The sequence below is a fragment of the Mya arenaria genome, chromosome 9 (assembly GCF_026914265.1).
Source record: "Mya arenaria isolate MELC-2E11 chromosome 9, ASM2691426v1".
NCBI classification, from domain to species: domain Eukaryota; kingdom Metazoa; phylum Mollusca; class Bivalvia; order Myida; family Myidae; genus Mya; species Mya arenaria.
Window position 1 is genome coordinate 5947208 of NC_069130.1, and position 21607 is coordinate 5968814.

General features: G+C 34.2%; 1 protein-coding gene across 5 annotated transcripts in view; it reads left to right on the plus strand.

The window, feature by feature from the left end:
- Nucleotides 1-1960: 1960 nt before the first annotated feature.
- The window catches only part of LOC128202750 (uncharacterized), a 55960-nt gene continuing 36313 nt past the window's right edge, over nucleotides 1961-21607 (plus strand). For all 5 annotated transcript variants that reach the window (XM_052903859.1, XM_052903862.1, XM_052903863.1 and 2 more), the window contains exons 1-2: nucleotides 1961-2061; nucleotides 20963-21409. In XM_052903859.1, coding sequence (XP_052759819.1) covers nucleotides 20963-21409 — 447 coding nt within the window. In that variant the 5' untranslated portion in view covers nucleotides 1961-2061. The remainder of the gene's footprint in view (nucleotides 2062-20962; nucleotides 21410-21607) is intronic.

Genomic DNA, 21607 nt, shown 5'->3' on the forward strand with positions numbered 1-21607 from the left:
GCTGGACTTAAAATTCAAGAAAGTGTGCCAATGTAAACGACGACGCGAACAAAGGCGCTAAACTATTTGATTTATAGATGTAAATCATTATCTGTGATGCTTTGCAGGCACCATGGACACTCTGTTGGGAGTGTTATTCTGACCAGTGGTGCATAATAGTTACTATAAAGATAACATGGGAAGGATGAAATATTTCTTGTTTGATACCATATAGCCGAGTTGTACCGTGTTCTATAGTGTTCGATTTCGGACATAAATTGGGGCCTTGGAATATACAGTTATGCATTGAAAAGTCCTAAAACCTTTCGTGTGAGCAAATTGATACCAGAAAGACATACATTCATTTTAATTTGGATTCTTGATAGTACTTGTTTTATATTATACATTAAAAGCCTTATCATCATAACCCTTTCAAGTCAACAATAGCGGATTTATGTGAACTCAAAGAGAATACATTTTTAATTAAAATTAAAAAGCACATTAAGGTTATTTTATTACATCCACACTAACAAATTTCTCACGCTAGTATCAGTCTACAGCAGAACAATATGTAAAACGAGTCATACGAGTCATATAATGTTACATGAATAAGTAATTTTATGTAAAATTATGTGCATTTATCTACCAGTTACGTTTCGTTTGCCTCTAATATTTACGGTCATTGATTTTACATTTTAGTAATCCACGGTGGAGAACTCACGTGACTTATTTGGTAAAGTGCACGGCGACAAATTTCAACAAGTCTCGATTCAGGTAAGGTTTTTAAAGATAACTTTCTTAATATTTGGAGAATTTTTGTGAAATAAAGACCATAAACCCCGCATTTAAGAGCTCTATCCACGGTAATAAAGAACTTTCTCTAATATCCTAAAGTTTTCCTGAAAATCTTGACCAACTGATTTCTCAGAGTTGAAATCTAAGGCAAAGTACACGGTTTTTGACAAATCTATCGCTTTACTTCATGTTAGCCGTAAATAATTCATACACAAATCTTATTTTAAGCAAATTTTATGTATTTAAAAGTTTTCAGCGTGTATTGTTGAACTTCTTATAGTAATTTCAAAGACGAAAATGAACTAAAACCAAATTGATAAAGTACACGGACATTTTAGGTTTGATAAAGTACACGGTCATTTACAACCTTCAGTGTATATACTCATTATTTCACTGACTGGTGCTAAAACGAGTTATTATAGATTTATTTATTATTTCTTGATAGCTTTCGTAGCTTAATATGGATATACGATGTATTTAAGACAACCGTCTTGAGCTTAGTTCGCGGTTTCTACCACTAAGACCTCTCGATCCTGCAATTTCATTCTCTCATAAATTGTATACCCCTTACCGACTTTCTAATCCCCTAATACATTACGAAATATTTCAGTTCAAGTCCAACTTCAAACGCTTACGTGTGGAACTTTTTATTGAAACTCCAGTTGAAACACTTTAATCCCAAGAAAAATGACAAGTGCGTTATTGTATTTATAACGTACAAATAAATGTGACCCTGACCATGTCTATATTTCTATACAATTTGAAACGCTCTATTTAGTAGAATGTAACTTAAAGTGACACTCTTATTTACAACCAATGCATACACATTAATAACAGACTTACATTTTGAGTGATAAACCTTAAACTACTTACTAAATAATGCATTTAAGGAAACTATTAATTACTAATGACAAGATTGTAACCGTGTATTTAATAGCTGAAAAACGCACAAATATTTACTAAAAGATTTACTGTGATCTATTTCGTCTCTTAAGGTAGAAGTACCGTGCTTTCTGCACCTTTCGTTCAAAATAACTCGGTATCCCTCATAAGAACAATTGTTTTCAACAATTATCTTTTTTGGTATATTAAAACAATTGTATTATAGTGTGCACCTTTAATGTATGGTATTCAAGTGTTTACGAGATATCGGCACGTAATTTATTCTCACAAGCTTACCTGATATCGCCATTTAGCAACGATGTACAGGGAGGTATCTGGATTATGTTTAAGGCAGGCAAGTGAACGATCCAAGTGCTTTATTTGGAATACGTGGTTCTGTAAAATGTAAGTCTTTACATTTTTGTCTTCATTTCATAAAGAAATGTAATGTTGGAAGCTAATCACAATCCGTTATTATTGAAAATATTATAAAATTAAACTCAATTTAACTTCCGTAAAGTTCAGAAATCAAATATTCGTTTAATTGCGTGTGTATATTGGCTAGTTGCCATTTAGGGATCTTGAAATAAATAGGGCTGTGCTGCTACTGTTTTGACCAATCAATATTCATTCATATGAGATCTCATCGAACATATCAGACACCAGAGGGCAATAAATATAAGGACAAATTGCTGAAGGGATATCCGATTAGTCTATTAATAGGCTGGGAATTTGCGGGGTCTACAGAATTAACAACTTGATCTTTTATAACTGAGCAAATCATCACTTGTAAAAGCTTCAACAAGTATCTCTGGGATTATTGATCATGCTATGGTAGTCACAGACTCGGCGGAAATCAACACCAAATATAATATACATAGACCAGGGGAAGTATGTACATTTTTGGACATCAACCTTAAGAATAATATCCAGGGCAAATAAACATGTACTTGTATATCACCCATATACATAATATTCATCGAGCATGGATAATATGCACGTACTCAAACATTTACCTTATAACGTGTACCGGGCTATGTTACACAGATGCTTGCAAAACTGAAACTACTCTCCAATCCAATAATGTCGTAGATAGAAATCTCATGCCGGCTACAAAATTGACTTTTACAACCCGTATAAGAAACCAGATACTTGTGGTGTTTAAAAGTGACAGCAACCTTCGAACAACTTACATCTTGAGCAGATACACCGTAAAAAAGTGGACCCTTTCAAGCAAATTGGTAAATACCTGACCAACATAACACTTTTTTGTAAAAACTGCTAAGGATTGGAATCTGGAAACTAGTGTCTCGCGTCAAGAAGCTTGAACACCTTAAGACCGTTCCACAGATGATAGGATAGCGAATATCCTATTGTTTAATTACGCCGTAACTGTTTATACTGAAGGAAAAGAAGAGGTATTGTATCTGGACCGTAGTCGTTTAAATCAGGCATCCAGATTTTACCTGTTTCGTTATCAATTTTACAATGAAAACTTCAGGGACAAGCCCAGTTGTCTAAGTTAAAAATTAACCCTGTTTTGGGGCATAAGGAACAACCAATTTAGTTATTTAAAAAGAATATTAATACTGAATGTGTTGATTATGTTTTGAGCTGTATTAAGCAATACTATTTCAGTATCCCTTTCTGTCAATCAATAATAGTGTGCCATCATATGACAATTTGACAAAGTACGTTAAAAAGTAAATCATAACAATTATAAATTCTTCTCTGAAGCATCAACGAGGTAGGGTATAAACCTTTAACTTCAGCCGTTTTTCAGGTGCTCATATTAGTTTCTTTTAACTTCACGCAAGGGAAGGCAAAAATGCAAATATTCAGTTAAACAATCAAGGAAACAAGTATAAGAAATGAACAAATATCATTGAATCCACCAGCTTTTCGCATAAAAATTGTTTTTAATTTTGACGGATTTAATGGCCATTCAGGCTGACTCTCATTGTTTTTCAACATGTTTAAACACGATTATTTATATATGTTTAACACCATCATACTGTACGTATTTGTAATCGGTCTATATACCGTACATCAATCATCTATGGCTGTTTGAAGGCATGGAAATGTTTAAGTCAATTCTTCTATCATGTTGCCCCTTTTTCTTTAGTGATATATCCAGTTCAAAGTATTAGGAAATGCAGACAAGATTTTCGATTTATAACAAACTCATCCATTGAATACATTGATTTATCTTGGTAAGCAATCAAATCACTTGATTTATTTTCTGACAATACACAACGCAATGAAACAGGAAGTGAATTGGACTTGACTTCGATATAGGAAGTTTTCTCTTTGTTACGCTCGTAAAGCAGAACAAAAACACAGCCGGTATGTATATTTTTTTAAAGAATTAAATTCTAAATAAGTCAATTGTTGATGTTGGTTTGAATCGTCTAGGACATGTGTACAATAAATATACCCTTCAAATACCCAGCCTATCCATAGATTAATCTGAAAACTCATCTTGAATTAAGGATTAATAGGCAAAGAAGGAAGTAACATGAAACTATGAGGCTAATAACTACAGTATAGATGAGTTTTTCTTTTGTTTAAAAAAGAGGCTTGGCCGTTATTTCTTTGACATACGCACATTGATATGAGGACAATTCAGCAGATGGTTATAAGGATTAGGATCATTACACAACCGTGTGTTATACCAAAATGTGGGAGGAGACACTTATATAATGGTAAAACTAGTTACACTTACCACAAAATCCAGGGTATCGCAAGTCTATTCAAGATCAAAATTATGTTGCTGTTTATTGCTGTGGTTTTAAAAATTAAACTGTAGGTAAAAACACATAATGAAGGTCATAATAGGACACTATTGAATTTTTTTTAACCAGGTTTCCAAATAGTGAAACCCGGCTTTTAGAATTATAAACGTCATTGTTTGGGCGGGCGGGCAAGTGCGGACGGGCGGTGTCAAACTTACCTATGAAACTGAATAACTTTAATTAGGGTTGACATACCTTGACCAAACTTGGTATATATGAAGAGTTAATTGAGACCTTTCATAAGATTGCGTTTGAGGGCCCGAGGGTCAAGGTCACATTTACCAAAATAGAAACAACATGGATCAAGTTTCAGGTAACTGTTACTAAAAATAGAAAAAACGGTTGAGACTGAAAAACATTAGTAAGGGTTGACATATCTTGAATTAAGTTTATATAAAAGAAGACTTTATGAAAACCTTATATGGGTTTGCGTGTGGGGCCACATAGTGAAACCTGGTTTTTAGAATGATATACGTCATTGTTCGGGCGGGCGGACACGTGCGGGCGGACGGTGTCAAACTCACGTATAAAACTGCATAACTTTAGTTAGGGTTGACATGTCTAAACCAAACTGGGTATATATAAACAGTTAATGAAGGCCCCTTGATTTACGGTCAAGGCCATTGTTACTAAACATAGAAAAAACTAGTTCTGAATCACTTAAGTTATATTTATATATATTATTTATGCACTGTGCTGTTTGTAGAGTTTTGTGCTGTTTTATGTTTCTTGTTTGTGATTTTGTGTTCTATGTCTTTGGCGTTTGCCCATTGCCACTAAACCGGGTTTATGTTTAAACTTTTTGCTACTGAGCATGTTTCTGTAGCTTTTTGCATATATATTGACAATTCTTAACTTAATTTAGTACTTAGGAAGCAATTATGAAAACCTTTCATGGGGATGGCCCCTGAGGTCAAGTTTAGAAAAAAAAGTTGAACCTGAATAATTTTAGTAAGGGTTAACCTATTTTGACTAAACTTGGTATTAAGGCGACCTTTCATTGGATTTCGCTTTGGGCCCCTGGGGTCAAGGTCACTGTTACTAAATTTGAAAAACTGTTGAAACGAATCGAACAATAAAGGCTGAAGTTCTTCTGTCAATCATTGAAAACCTGATTTCGTTGCATTGCGGCGTTTCTTGTTGTTTATAACGCTGTACACGGCACGGTCAAAATTCATTGTTGTAGGGTTAGAGGTGAATTAGTAGGTGAAAGGACTTGGATAAGGTCACATCGAAGGGAAATATGCAATATGTGTGCAATGGACCTCAACCGTTTCTATTGAGAACATTGAATAGTTTTGATAAAATGTCAATAGTTTGCGTTGAAATGAATGTTAGACATAATTATAGTCAGTTGATATTGTTTAAACTACGCACATTCGGTATATATTTTGAAACTTGGTACACTTGCAGAAACCTTATCATGTGAATGAAAAGATCTCAAGACATACCCTGGATTAATCCCAGTTCAATACTGCCGCCATGTGACTAGTCTTAATAATAACGTCTTCTAAAGATTTGGACTTTTAAAGGTTCATTCATATTGTAGTGAATTCATTTTGACCATCATTTGGAGGTTCTAAGACGACGATTATTGATGATTATTTTTTCCGATCGTATGGTATTTACTAACCAGCCTAGACGCAAACGTGGAATATACTTTAGTTGATTAACCAGCCTAGACCGATATTTTTTCCCTCTTTAGCGCATTGCAATACATTACTATACGCCTTTAAACATTACACCGCACATGCTCCGATGTCACATAGTGTTCCATTTGCTCTGCAGCCGACACACACGACACATTTCAATGAATTTATATATAGGTAAAACTTTCGCAGGTGTTAGTTTGGATTGCAGCTGATAGGACTTTCATTAGGTGTAATAAATAATCATTGATAATTTACGATTCATTATTGTAACGATTAATGAAATGAGTATTGAAACCTACCATTAATCATGTTTATACGCAATGCTTGATCTTGAACTAAAGGTAGGTTTTATGTTTATTTCGGACATAGAAAAAAATGAAAGGCGAACAATATCCATTTTTTTTGCATTATATAAACAGCAGAATTTGTGCTATGAAAACCAGGCTTTGTCGGCATTCTTCGATTCAAATTATATTTGTAAATCGTAATGATTCTTAATGTCCCCCTTCGAAGAAGAGGGGTATATTGCTTTGCACATGTCGGTCGGTAGGTCGATCGTTCGGCCCGTCGGTAGACCAAAGCTTGTCCGAGTGATAACTCGACAATATCTGGGCGTATGATCAACAAACTTGACATGAAGGTAGGGCCTGACCAGTATATTAGCCCTATTAATTTTAAGGGTCATCAGGTCAAAGGCCAAGGTCACAATGACCTTAAATGGTGTAAGGATCTTAAATCTTGTCCGAGTGATTTATCAACAATGCCTAGACCTATGGTCATCAAACTTCACATGGAGGCTGGGCCTATCCAGTACATGACCCTTATTTATTTTAATTTTAGGGTCATCGGGTATAAGGTCAAGGTCACAGTCACAATGACCTTTAACACGAAAAAGTTAACAAAGATTCTCCCAGTGATATCTCAACAAGAAAGCCTGAACCTTTGATCATCAAACATGACATGGAGGCTGGGCCTGACCAGTAGATGACCACTATTGATTTTAGAAGTCATAGAGTAAAAGGTCAATGTCATAGTGACCTTGAATGCGAAAATGTTGTTCGAGTAATAACTCGACAATGACTGCTCCCAATGGTCTTAAACTTGTTTCGGGGGGTTTGTTCTGACCTGTAAAAGACCCCTTTTGATTTTAGGGGTCATCGGGTCAAAGGTCAAGGTCACTGTGACCTTGAACGCAAACACAACAATTTCTGGACATATGGACATCAAACTGGACATAAAGGTTGGGCCTGACCAGTAGATGACCCCTATTGATTTTGGGTGTCATCGGGTCAAAGGTCTTGGTCACAGTGTCCTTAAACACGAAAAAGTTAACAAACTTTCTCCCAGTGATGTATCAACAAAGCCTGTACATATGACCATCAAACTTGACGACATTGAGGCTTGGCCTGACCAGAAGATGACCCCGTATCAAAGTTCAAAGTCACAGTGACCTTGAAAATGTTGTTCGAGTGATAACTCGACAATGCCTGCAGCCATGACCCCCAAACTTGTTTTGGGGGTTGGGCCTGACCTGGGCCTGACCTGTAGATGACCCCTTTTCATTTTAGGGGTCATCGAGTCAAAGGTAACAGTGACATTGAATGCAAAAAGCTTGTCTGTGTGATAATTTTACAATGCCTGCAAACATTGCGCTCAGGGGGGGGGGGGGCAAAATGTTTCACAAAATCATTATGTAATGATCGGCGACATAGCAGTTTTCTATGTGATTTCAACAGTTCTTCTATGGACAAATGAAAGCAATTATTGTGTTTACTTAATATGTAAGATACGATACAATACGATGCGATAAGTTGATTGCGTAAAACATTAAACAATGTGCATAGCATATAAACATACAATAAAGTGATTGTAGAAAGTACAGAAATACAATTTTCTGGAGCAATTTAACATGAATGATATAACATCCTTTAGTTAGAGTGTGGCTATAAAATCAGACGTTTAACTTTAGTTTGTTCGCATAATTACATAAAATAGCAGAAACTCAGGTATTAAAGGCAATACGTGCCTAATTATTTAAACTTCCCTTAGCTGGTTAACAAAGTAGATTTATTTTGCTAATATATATGTGGTATTCTTTTTGTTACAACTTAAATTGGATTCAAATTAATTCTACGTTGGCCGTGGCAAAATAAGGCTTTAAGAATTCGTCTTAATGCCCGATATTTGAGCAAATGAGACGAAAATGAACTATATATTATACCTGATTCATATTGCATGATGCACATTATTTTTCATTAATGGATGTGTCTGTATACCTGCCCGTCTCGATTCTAAGGACATAATTTCTAAATCGTGCAATAGCATATCGAAAGTTACTTTTATGCATAGTTTCTAAGTATTTTTCTATAATAAATGCATGTTTAAATAAGGCATATGTTTTTAATCTAAGTTATTGATTGACATCTGCGTACCAGATTTGGCAACATGTATCTAGAATTCACTTCTTAATTACCCCAAAGGTCTAATCTATCAATACTCTCAGTTCGCCAAATATCAGAAAACCATGTTCATTTAAAATATTTTTGACTTGAGTGGCCCAGTTTTTATTTTTATATGTTTTATTTATAATCGTCTGTTCGTATTCCTTTATAACTATAATGGACTAAACATTTATCTCCTGAAATACTTTCACATGCCTTTGATCATTTCTATGTCTGTGGCTTGATTCATACTTAGGTTTCCAAGCAGAAATTAAGAACTGAGCCCACTGACACATCAAACAGTTTAATTTTCTGATAAACGGGACGTTTAGTATTTTTAAATGCTTGATATAATTTATTCATTGAAAAAGCTACATGTTGAGCAATAAGTTTTTGAGATCTTAGAGTTGCCATTTTTAAACATTTTTTCCGAAGTATTTAAAGTATTGGGTGACCATAAATATGTTTATATGTGTTGCCCTTCCATTTTCAAAGATCATGGCTTTATTATTTGATACATTTATTTTTATCCCCACCTATCGCAGTAATTGTCAAGGACGTTTAACATAAACATATCATCTAGAATTACACCCCCGGCAGATTAGAATTAACATTATTTAAACGGTTATTTATAAAGAATATCGCTAAAAGAGGCGAGCTAGGATCACCCTGTTTTACCCCAAGAGAGGTTTCAAACAGATAGCAGAAGATAACGACGATTGATATCTAACACACGACTTAACACAGTTTTACATCGCTTTGAGCATTGACAAAGCGGCCATTCATTTTTCATTTAAAAACTTGTGCCATAGATATGTGGTAAATGTGGTCAAAAAATGTTTTCTTTTGTCGCTTAGAACTTTTGAGATAATCGATTGTAAAATAAACGATACAGTCAGATATAGATGTCCGTTTCTGTAAACCAAATTGATGTGAACTTTTCATTCTCAACGGACCGATTTGTTTATCTTTAAAGGATATTGTTTTAGTAAAGTTGGCCATGATGTATATTAAAGTGATGCCTTTAATGTTAGCGTCGTTTATATAACCTTTCTTAACAACTGGTGTGATACTGTCTGTTTCCCAAGACTTAAGGTAATCATGGTACATGTAAAGGAATATGCGATAATATAATGTTTTTAGGAAAGGTAATATAATATATATTGAGCATTTACTTCCGCTGAAAGCAGGTCATAGCCTGAACATATTTTGTAATTATGACACAATACAGCCTTTCTTATTTCTGTTACACTTGTGTATGTGTCAAGTAAACTATCGCCCATCGTTTACGATTGTAATGTTAGACCCATCTTGATTTGATACGGTGTGCCCGGACAAATCCTTGGAATGATTATATAAATCATCTACTGTTAATAATCAGCACGGACGTCTTTTTACGAGAGTTTTCCCTTAATGATTTCGAATACTGTCTAGGATTTGTAGATGCTAGGTTATTTATCCCGATTCCTTCTTCTTTACGGTATTTAACAGAATCTTTATTTGCAGTTATATTATATTTCTATTAACTTCTGTTTTATCCTTGTGATATTTTTTTCGCTTGCGTTTGAAATCTTTTTTTTGTCTTCATAGCAGTCCTTATTGAACCACTTCTTATTTGTTTGTTTTTAAAATTTCCCACGGTCTTGCCAAATCCAAATATAGAATCAACTGTAGTAATCAAAATATTTATAAATTATTGTATTACAGTATCAATTGATTCCGTGCCCAGCGATGCGGATAATTGTAGTAATACGTCTCTCTAATTACTGAGTTGACCTTGAAATAACGCCTTGAAATAACGGGACCTTTGCATTGTCAAAGAAAATTTTAGAATCATTTTTGGGGTGCATTTCATTGATATTATCACTGGCATTCTTGCCTGTATTTATACATAATGAGAACGAAATACAGGCATGATCAGAAAATTCGTTAAATTCGTGTATAGTAAAACTATCTATGAAATTGAACGTTTCATGTTTAAGAATAAGCAAAAAGTGAAAGCCCACATTTTCATCGTTGCCCAATCTGCCTCTAGCTATAACGAAACCCGTAGCCTGATAAATTAAGCAAATTTCGCCCCAAATAGTAAAGCGAAGGATGTCGTACTTAACAATATGTGATTCTATCGTTTTAAATAAAATCATTTAAATAATAAGAAATAAAAGAGTTTTTACTATTTTGAGGCTGATATGCACGGCATATTTAAACATCATTGTTATGTGAGAATATAATATGGTCTATGTTTACCCAAATAATTCTATTGTCGCTCTTGATAACAATTGTAATATAATCCTTTAAAACAGTTTTATAATATAAAGAAATGAAACCACTACATCGTCCAGAGCGTGTTGAGGTATTCGTCCTTAAATAGGATCTCAATTTTATGTCCAAGATAAGATTGTTATTAGAAGGAATCCAGGTTTCACTTAGAAAATTAATGCCATTATTTTGTATCAAGTTTAAAACATCTTCATCTACTATTTTGCGTCTAAGTCCATGAATGTTCCAAGATGCTATATTAATTATACACTCCGCCTGACGTCCCTACTGGTCTCCACTGGCTGGGTGTGTGTATAGGTTCCCGTTGACAACTATATCCAAAGAACTATACCTCTTTTCTGGTGTCATTTGCTCAACTCATGGCGATATACAATGGCTTGCGGGCGTCGCGAACGTCCTTCGCTAGCTGTGCCCCGATCCCAATGTTCTTGATCTCTAAGTCGTTGAAGGGTGGACGGCTCAAAGGATGCCGTGCAATGTCTTAACATTTTCTTCAGTTTTCTCTTCCCGAGTTTGTAAGGATATACACTTTTTCGAGTAAGGAGCAACGTTGTTTAAGTTCTATTACACTTTTTTCAAATTTTGCGGCGATGAACTGTGAAGACGTTTCCGTGTACATGATGCGGTGGTCGATGTCCATGACCCTTACTTCCAGGTCGGCGACCTTTCAAAACGGTCAATGGCTTTCATTTTTGATGTTATGTCTTTAATTACCTTGAACGAGGCGGTAAAGCTGAAAGGGGAGCCCGAGGGAGGGGGGCTAAACGCAGAATGTGGCACGCCGAAGAAGGGGGGGGGGGTGAAGGCCATTTTGTATGGGCTAACACAGTATGTTAGGTTAGAAATGCTATTATTAAATACTGAACTGTTATCCGAGTTTTTTTGTTTGCTTTTCTTTTTCAACTGATCAATGTCCATGATCTCCTTGCGGATTGAATCGGACAATGGCGATATCATATTTTGTTTACGGTTTCTTTTATAAGCTTTTTTTCAAAAGTTTTTTACCTTCGAAGACATTAACACGAACGCTTAAAGTTCCAATATATCCAAAAATTAGAAGGTTCATGTCCATGGGCGAGCTCTAATTCCCCAAAACATCTGGAGCATGTGTTTCACTATACTTCTCCGTTCAAACCACGTGAAACTTTCATGTGTCTCCTGTGATTTTCTATGTGTTTGGGTCAATTACAAGCGTCTGTCAATTGGAATATATCGAGTATTATCGTAGCGAAATAAAGTAGCTTGTTTGATGGTAATCTTGTTACTGATAACGGGCTATTCGGAGGGTGTGTGAATGACAAACCAGGTTTATGTTTTACAATAAAGTATATTTAACTAATTTTTCAACCATTTTCTGTTACTGAAATCTGTCCAGCGTGGTCATAATTGGTCTGGACCGGTAAATTGTCGGTTTTTAGAAGCCCTGCTTATTATAGAGTTGCGCATGTGTTTGTTTGGCTCCGAATTGGGTTAATTGTTGCAAATAAGTGGCGCTTTTGACGCTGAGTAGGCTTGATAAGAAATGCGCATATTATTAGTGGACTTGAGAACAATCAGTCTGTAATGACCGTATGGCAGATATCAGTTGATTGTGGTTGAATTTTAAGCATAACGAAAAATCATCCAAAAAAATAATGTGGTTGAATGAGCTCTGGCTTCACTTTTGAAAATCTCTCTGTTGATTATTTGAAAATTATCTGTTTTGACTGAAACCACCATAGGGATTAGAAAGGCTGCTGGGGACCTATTATGTCTTCAAGAGACAATTTCCATTTCCCCCCTCGTTGGGTTTGAGGCACGCATTGGACTTATAGAAACACCTTTAAACTTTTTTAAGACCTGTTTGGTAATAGAATATTAAATTCGTTATACATATTTTTATGGTGTTCACTCGGTGAAATATATTACACTGAAATAAACAATTATCTTCTATAAATGCCTTCCGATATGAATTTATTTTTTAATAGAGTAGAGTTTTCTCTTCCAAAATTGCATCCGTCTAAAACCTAACGTTATCTGAATCTGTTTTAAACGAATCGATAGTTTGTTTTTCCGCGTTATTCTAGATTATTTTTTGGATGATTTCTCGTTATGCTCAATTGCAGCTGCGATAGATCTAACTTCGTAAGAGTCGTGTTTTGAATTACATTAATCTGTTATTCCTGTCCCTGTTTCAGTGATATTTTTAACGATTTTCTTCGGATGTATTTTCCGTATTCAGCTTTATCAACTATTCTTTTAGTTGCCTGATACTGGTAGCGCATTCGAAAGTCAAGTTGTAAAACATATTTTCCTAATGTTGTGTTTTCCATTTCTGCCAGAACGATGTTATTTTATCGTTAATAACTAGGCATTGAAGAATCTGAGGCCAGGGCCACAGAACAATATGTCCGTATTTTTAATTAACAGTTGTTTGGTAAGAATAAATGCACGGCACTTCTTTTCAATTTCGTCAACTATTGCTAGAAACCATATAAATGCATTTCTTCAACTATATTTGTTTCATTATAAGAAAAAAACGCATCAATGATGTGTTTCAAGTTGTTAACTCAAAGTATCAGATTAAAAGAAGAGTGCGATAGCTTTAATAAAATGTATTTGAAAGTTTGAATGAGTTAGACGAAAGACCAAAACTAAATTTGAATCAAATTACTAAATGAGACATAAAGTGGTTCTCCAAACATTATAGTCCTGTGTAGAAACAGTCTGCCTAGAAATTTAAGAAAAAGACCTGAAGGCATTATTGTTGTGTTTGTAAGAATTGCCCTCATTTCTTTTGTTTTATTTGTCAATTATTTATTGTAACACCCTGTCAAATCCAATATACCTCCGGGAGCAAATGAAATGTATAAATTACATGAAACACCTTCTGTGATAAATTTACCCTACCTCAAGACGTGGGTTAATTTGCGCTTGAGGGTAATTCCCTTGTTGTGTTTGCGTTCACATGCACGAATTCCTCATATAAACGACCTATAAAGAAGAAGGTTAAAATACCATTGTTTGTGATTATCTACGGATACTATTGATGTTAGTTTGCGACACTGACATATGATCCGAACCTCGTAACTTGAACTTCAAATATTTGTTCAAAGAAGTGCAAATGTCATCCAAGGAAAACGTCTTTGCATAATTGTACCAATGGTCTAAACTGCATTTTTGTAGCTTACAAAAAATATTTTTTTAAATAGATTACGGTAAATGTCATCCAAGGAAATACCCTGATTTGCAAACCATACACCTGTTTCACATTTAAATACTGTAGCTTTAACAGGGATTGTTTTCATAAGTCAATGTTAAACAAGTGACCTCCACGATTGACCCAAGAGGCATACTTTGAAGTTTCGCAGACGATGCTTCATGGCGTTCAATAGCACATGAGGACTTACTGACTTTCAGGGCGTTGAATGACTTGAGTCAAAAATAGATATCCCATTACGGGCAGTCAGTAGAGTGTTTCTGGTGTGATGTACATTATGTACTTAATCCTGACAATCTTATCCTAAAATTCAGTTCTGATGCAAATAACAGTTAACATTAGAAAACAGGAGAATTAAGCAATTTTACGTGTTTTTTTTAGTTTTAGCAATTCAATTGATATTTTTATTTGGGCTAATATATTTTAGCTTTGTCTTATATACATTGTTGTGTATGGAAACCGACTAACAATATCATATGTTATTATTGAAATTAAAAGATAACGCATTATTATTATAAAAAAATGTGGAACAGTAAAAAAAAACTCTGAATTTCTGGAACTTGTTCATTGTCATAACATGTGATTATAACTTACCAAAACTCTATTTATGTCAGTGAAAAAAGGTTTTATACAATATAATGGAACAAATACATTTTGCAGTGACACTTCAAATTTTGGTCTTGATAACGTCAAATTTTCTAAAATGATTCCTTTGAATGGAAAAAGCTAATAACATGTACCTACCTTAAGAGATGATGAAGATTTTGTTTAAATATGTATTAACAATATTTAACAAAAGTTTGAATTTCTGTAGCATTCCTTCCGGTGTTAGTGTTATTTCGTCAATATGTATGTTATTTTAAATCTTCATGTCATAGACAATAAGGTCCTTACCCTTGATATTAAGGGTGCAGCCTCACGTAGTACTAAAATTGTTCAAATTATGTCCCACGGGTCAAAAGTGGCCGCGCCCCCGGTGTTAATTTATTTATAAAGCAATACCATTTCTCTGCAGCCACAAATCCCATGTTTGGTGTGCAGCCTCATGTAAATCTCCCCTTTCCAAGTGTGTTAAAATTTTGTTGGGTCAAAACTGGCTTGGCCCCAATGATAACAAGTTTTCTATACTACTTAATTAGTAAAACGGTTTTAAAATCTTCGTCTCTGAAACCGCAATGCCCAGAAAAATGATATTTGGTATGCAGCCTCATGTATAAGTTATATAGTAAGATTGTTCAAAACTTGTGGAAAATTGAGCAATCGATGCTTTCCGTAGCAACCAATGATTAACTTAGCTGCTTCCTTCTTCTATAGCAACACTGTCTACGTAAGCATACAATTACTTCCTTAGGTACTAAATGCTATTTTAGCAACTAACAACCTCCTTATTAGAATACTATTTCTTTGTCGAATTAATTCCGGTCGATGAATTTCTTAGCAACCAATGACTTCCCCAGCAACAACATACTTTCATAGCAACTACATACATCAACAACAACCTTTCACTTCCTTAACAACCAGTGACTGCCTTAGAAACCAATGTCTTAATAAGCAGCCCCTTAATTTCATAGCAAATATCAATGTCCTTAGCAAACAATGACATCCTAAGCATACGATGATTATCTTAGGAACTACCTATAGTTTTAGTAACCAAAGTAGTAACATCTGTAGCAACCAATGACGACCTTATCAACCAATGACTTCCTTAGCAACAAAATACTTTATTAACAGCCAATGACTTCATAAGCAATCGATAAATTCCTTAGCAACTAATGCTTATATTAGCAACTTACCTTTTCTTTAACAATGAATGTCTACGTTAGCAACTAATTACTTCCTTAGCGACCACTGACTACCTAAGCGACCATTATTTCCTGTGCAAAGACTTACTTCCTTAGCAGCCACTTACAACCTTAGCAACCTATGACCTCCGTTGCAATCACTTACTCACTTAGCAGCCAATGACTTCTTTAGCCACCAATGACTTTCATAACACCGATTGATTTCCTCAGTAACTTCATTCATATATGACAACCAATGTATTCCTTAGCAACCAATTACTTCCCATGCAACTAATGATTATCTTAGCAACAAATTACTTCCTGATCAACCACTTTCTGCCTTAGCAACTATTGCCTTCATTAGGAACCGTTGACATTGCATTTTGTCCTCTTGTTCTAAAACGTCAATTATTAAAAATGTGTCAGTAAATTAGTAAAAGAACCTTACTGAAAGTAATTATTTTTTTAAGCTTACCTAACAAGATATATATAACCGTCATGATATATTCAATATGTAACGTTCATTTTTAACTTGACATTAAAGCTGATGCATTAAACATGGTGGTATATTTTTTCGTAATTATATTTCGATTACAATGGCATGTTTTTCGGTTCATGAATTGTTTTTTTAACTAATCAGTTACTTATTCATGTTTTAATATATCACGGCATTTTATCTATTTGAATGATTACGAAAATAATTCAACGAAACCCACTCCGTCCATGAAAATACTTTGACATACTGCTAGAATATACCAATACTAGTAATTGTGCAATGTTTACTACTAAAGTCCTGTTTTAAGCACAACAGTCACTTACACGAGAGACACACACTATACGAAACAACACAGACAGACCATACATGTATTAATAAACAAATTAAGGGGATACCGCCTTGAAACGGTCAGCAAAACAAGGACTTTCTGGATGTTGATATCGTATACAATGAAATCTAAAATGTTTTATCCACATCCACTGTTTACCTACCCTATATAGTTACCTCTCAAAGACCATTCAGTAGTGTGTGGGTTGTGCTTAGATTTTCAAGGAGACAAGTTAAATCGGAACATTAAAGCCCCGGCACCAATATCACGAAAGTACTTAAGTCAAATCTCACTCTCAGTCTCAACTCATTTGACCACATAAAAGCATAGTATTGTCCAAAATTTTGTATGTTTTTATACTTTTTGAAAACATATTTTATCATAGAATGTGTTGTTGAAATAGTTTGACAATATTTCAAAGAAAAAATATTCTAGAGCAAAAAATATACTTAAATAATTGTTAAAAGGCAATGAATTGTACTCAATTACATTTTTGGCTGTAGAATATTTTTCAATTGGAATCTAGACCAAAGGTTTCAAGCAACATATTCAATGATAGAATGCAGTTTAAAAATGTGTAAAACATATATTTATTTCAAATAAATTTTGATGTTATATGGTAAAATGAGTTGAGATTGAGTTTGAGATTTGACTTAAGTATTTTCGTAATATTGGGGCCCGGAATTTTGCCGAGAAGGTTGGTCACCCAAGTGTTACTTTCACATTTATGGCTAAGGTTGTTCTGATCTACCAGTATGTTTCATATTAGACTGCATCAAATTGTTAAACCATGGTTGAATATATATATGTGGGTGATTGTAAACCCACAAAGCATTTCGATATTATTTATTTGTTTAATAAACTTTACTTACTTACATTATTCAAATTTAAAAAGTCCAGGACATAGACAATGCTTACTCAGCAAATCTCACAATTCTGTAAAAAAATATAAATTTCAAGTATACTCAATGAATAATATTAGTGCAAATGGGTCATGGTTGTACGTTTTTTTCCATAAACTAAGTATGTATTTCAGTTAATTACATCAGGACTGGGGTTCTTTCATATTTCAAGTATATGTACGAATGCTATATACGAAATTTATTCTGTAGTTCAGTTGTACTATTGTGTGTCTCTTTGTATGCTCTACGGTTATCCGTAAGCATTTCATCAAGATAATCACAACAAGGCTTTGAGGCGCTCATGTCGTCAAAACCTCCCCTCTAAGGCTAAACATGTTGATTCCCAGTCGGGCTATCCTTCCATATAATTATCCCCAAAAAGTATAATCTGACTAGAATGAATTTGCCCGGATTTTACGCGTCTCATTTCAACAACAATTTTACAAAATCAATGAATGGTCTTGCTATACCTCGGCATCGTTTGCATTATTAGATTCATATAAATACCAGTTATATCTTCATGCAAAACTTCTATACGTTTAAACTGCTATACGTTTTTATATTTGGTTTGATACCGGTACGTCTATGAGAGACTTGATCAGCTTCAAACCTACCTTTGAATTAATATGGAAGAATAGAACAAATTCAAACAAAAGAATCTTTTAAATATGAAATAAACCGTTAGTAACGGTTTAAGCCATAAAACATTAATTTTCGAACGGAAATATGAAAATCTACGATCTGATCTTTTTTGTCAGCAATCTTATATAATTGGTTTGCAGACATTAACGCAAAAATTTGCTCTTTAAAAGACAAAAAATAAAAAAAAGTTTTAAAAATGGTTTATCTGTGAGCGTGCAGCTTTAAGATTCAGCAAAACAAAACAGTGCTTCTACTATGCTTTGGTAGATTCGAAAACGCCACCTACAGTCGTCAAACTTATGTAGCACTGAACGTGTTCTATATCTCACGCTAGTATCAGCGGAGTTATGGCCCTTGACTTAGCAGCAACATATCATTTTCAGCTTGCGGCATACGTTACACTAAAGAGTTATTACTTACTGTCCCGAAAGTGTTAATTATCTAAAATTGGTAACGTACCATGTATGTTCATAAATTTAAAACTTGTTTACAACTATTTGGGTTAGAAATCAACATTGAAAGCATACACAATAACAGTTGAGGTAGTATTCAATATTGGTCTTAATTTGATATAAGATTGGTATATCTAATCGGATTTGCGTGGTATAAATAGTCAACAAATATAAAGAATAATGCCAATGAAGTATGGCTATAGGATTAAAGTTTTCAACAAGGATCACCTTTTCACGTCATTAATTACCGGTTTGGGTCAGTTTCAACGTTCAAAATATATCTGGCATCTGTAAAATAACCCTGGGGTCAATAGTCAACGAGATCAGTATTTAATGCTACCACATTACAATATTATGATTTTTGGGCATATATTTTGATGAAATTTAATTCATGTTATAGCTTATCACATTGATATGTTTATCAAAAATGTCAGACATATTTGATATTTGATTGCATCATAAGAACAACTTATATGCGCCTTTAATACCGAATTGGACGAGCCGTGGTAATTTAGCTATCAGTCTGTTACTGGATGTTGGCTGTTATACAACTCAGTTAAGTGTTGATATTATCATAATAGACACAGTCTAAATGGCAATATTTATATCACTTAGGTGCTTTGTTTCTATTTTCGGAATCGTCTTTATAGACACAGACTTTATCGAGTCTCATCATGATAAATATAGTTTTCATTCTTCTTCTTCTTTCTCATCATCATCATTATCATCATCATCATCATCATCATCATCATCATCATCATCATCATCATCATCATCATCATCATCATCATCATCATCATCTTCGTTTTCTTCTTTTTCTTCTTCTTCTTCGTTTTCTTCTTTTTTTCCCTTCTTCTTCTTCTTCTTCTTCTTCTTCTTCTTCTTCTTCTTCTTCTTCTTCTTCTTTACCTTCTTCTTCTTTACCTTCTTTTTCTTTACCTTTTTCTTCTTTACATTCTTCTTATTCTTCCACAATAAACAAAAATTTACGTGTCGAACTTAAATTAAGTTATTGTTGCTTACATGAAGATTTAAAGTCAAATTTGAAAGGAGAAGAAACTGACACAGTTGCTTTGTAAGAAAACTACAGGAACAAACTTTGTCTTTGTTTGCTATTCCCTGTTTGGAAATCCTGTTAGATAAATCGCGAAAGTTTACCGTAGACTAATCCTCAACATACCTCAAAAGCAACAATTGTTCTTATATCAGCATTTTAAGGATATTGTTGAGCGAATGGGACCGTCTTTGTCTGATAAGCAGGAGTAGATTAGTTGATCTGATAATATATCTACCTTAATCTTAATATTGTCAAAGTCCTTTGAAAGTTCTCAATGGAAAATTAGAGCTATAACAAGACGAAATTTGATGTAAGACATCACAGACGCGAAAAAATAGGTTTAAATCTGAATCTATATTTTTATCATAATTCGAATGAAGGTAAACATGAGTTTAAACCTTCTAATAAGTGATTAAAATAAGTGACAATTAAGAAGAATTGTGGAAAATGTTCCATACACATAAGATCGATATAAGGTTCCTACTCGCCTAATGTCTGCCTATTTTAGTGATCTTAGCATGTCGCTGTTATGTTAGAGTGGTGAACGTAGACATGCATATACATGTAGTATATAATTATGATAATGGCAATATAAAAATTGTTAACATTTCGAATAAACACGGACATAGCCTAGCTATGACGGTTTAATCAACTTTCTAGATCGTATTTACTCGGTCGTCTACGGCATCCGTAAATTATTTAGACTGGTACCTTGCATTATCACTGATAAAATTATTGGTGTCGGGTCGATTCGGCCGAGATATCATTTCGGCCTGATCCTTTTCGGCCTACTTTTATTCATTAATGTTTGTTTTAAATCGTGTGAATTAAGCTTTGTGCTTCCATTTTATATCACTTAAATTTAAAATAGTCAATTAATATCGTGTAAAGGCACTTATATTTGTTATCAAATGCTAATTTAAACTATTATTCACAATATGCCCGTAAATTCTCACATGCTTATTTACTACCACAGCGTGTATATAAATCGTTTTCACAGAAAGTAAATTTCTAAAATAAAGAACTCGTATGACCGGCGATCAGTCAATACAAAAACACAGAGAATAACTTTTTTTAATTTCTTGTTTTAAACATTAGGCTTATTCGTTTTATATGACGTTTTGGAAGTTTTACACGCATCAAAACGGTTATTGACGACAAATTTTAAGTAAAGTTGAATAAGAGTGGCTTCTTTTTTTCATAACTAAAATTTATCCGTAGATACTTCCTCATTACTAATAACAACTTCTATTTTTTATATATGCATCCGGCTATTAAAAGATGGCGGCATATAGGACGTTCGTCAGTCCAGAGTCCCAAAACTGGTTAAAACAGTGGAGGGCCGTCTTCATTACGAGAAGAGCTGTCTTGCCTTTTGTCGAGTCAAAGTCTAGCAATCTGCACTATGATATTGTCCAGAAGGCATCGAATGAGCAGACTTGTTCATTAGACCATGGTCGTTTATCTGACCGGCAACAAATACCTTGTCGATTTCATGAAAAACTTCGAAATGAAATCAAAGTCATACACAAAAGAAAAAAACCTTCATGGGGAAACGCTTCGACTGACACATGGGGAGACTCTCCCTTTGCTGTCGCCAAGTTATTCATGCAGCCAGCTGGGTATGATGATAAATCTTCATTTGATGAAATTGACTTCAACGGGCTGGCAGCCTTTATATATAACTGCGGGAAATACACACCCACCTTGGAAACACTATTTGACGAGGTAATAATATGCTTTCTTCATCAGGTCCGAAAGACAATAAAACATTAACTGCGTTGAAACTGGCTATTATCATTGTTCACCTCGTTATCAAATCAAATGCAAATGACAAATTTTATTTTGTTCAAACGAATTCATGCTCGATGGAGAAACCATCAGATTGGAATTTGTATTTTTTTTCAAAGATAAAATAAATTTCAG